Source organism: Penaeus monodon, chromosome 27, assembly GCF_015228065.2.
Source record: "Penaeus monodon isolate SGIC_2016 chromosome 27, NSTDA_Pmon_1, whole genome shotgun sequence".
In the NCBI taxonomy this organism is placed as follows: domain Eukaryota; kingdom Metazoa; phylum Arthropoda; class Malacostraca; order Decapoda; family Penaeidae; genus Penaeus; species Penaeus monodon.
Window position 1 is genome coordinate 15,677,282 of NC_051412.1, and position 931 is coordinate 15,678,212.

At 52.5% G+C, this 931-nt stretch overlaps 1 protein-coding gene across 1 annotated transcript in view; it reads right to left on the bottom strand.

Moving 5' to 3' along the window:
* Window positions 1–931, bottom strand: part of LOC119590620 (flocculation protein FLO11-like) — a gene marked incomplete at its 5' end in the record, with an annotated part of 30,565 nt that overhangs the window by 11,783 nt on the left and 17,851 nt on the right. The window contains 2 exon segments of the mRNA XM_037939298.1: window positions 301–445; window positions 702–923. Coding sequence (XP_037795226.1) covers window positions 301–445; window positions 702–923 — 367 coding nt within the window.

Genomic DNA, 931 nt, shown 5'->3' on the forward strand with positions numbered 1-931 from the left:
TTTTGATGAGAAGTCGAGGGGAATGGCTTGTAAACCGTAGTAAGTAGAGGCGATGGTCATTTGTTTTAACCGTTATTGTTATTGGGTGAAAAAAGAGGAATGAATGGATATAAAGAAAATGCAGTGCATGAAGAATTTGATGGTATTATAAAGAGGATAAAATGTGAGCCTACGTCAAGTGTATCCCTGGAAAAAATAACTCGTCGTCGTCATAATTACGTGTCATTTACACAAGCATCGTACCCTGCAAATCCGAGAATACGATAACCAGCAGTAACGTCTATAGCGGGCGTTCCTTACCTCGGCAAATTCCAAGTGTGTGAAGCTAACATCATTACAGGCGATGATCTGGTCCCCCGGCCGTAGACCTGCATTCCTCGCGACGCCCCCGCCACGCACGCTCTGCACGAAGATCCCAGGCTTTTCTGCCGGGCCCTTGCAGATGCTAAGGCAGAAGGAGAGAGATTAGAGTGTCGGGGGATTTACAAGACTTCTCCGCGACTGTGAACTATTTTATATATCAAACAGTTCGAAATACTTCTCTTCCCCTTCCCTCCGTAGGTTAATACCCCCCCCCCCCATTCAGAGTGTAAATCATTTCAACCTTGCCCCCCTCCCCCTCCCGCCTATTACACACCCAGAGACATCAGATCAATCCCCCCCGCGCCCCAAAACATCAAATCCACCTTGGTCCCACCCACCTGCACCCGAGGCCGACCTTCCCCGTGCAAGAGATATAGACTCGTGCGTGGTTCTCGTTGCCCCCATGGCCGACGCTGGGCTGCGTGGGGGGCGCCTGGTCGAACTGCTCGTGCTCGCTCTCGTGGGCTGAGGGCAGGGACTGGCTGTACGTGTCCGTGCCGTGGTCTGACAGGTCCTCGTCGTCGTCGACCACCAGCCACGTCAGGGGGTCTCCGCGGTGTCTGCAAAG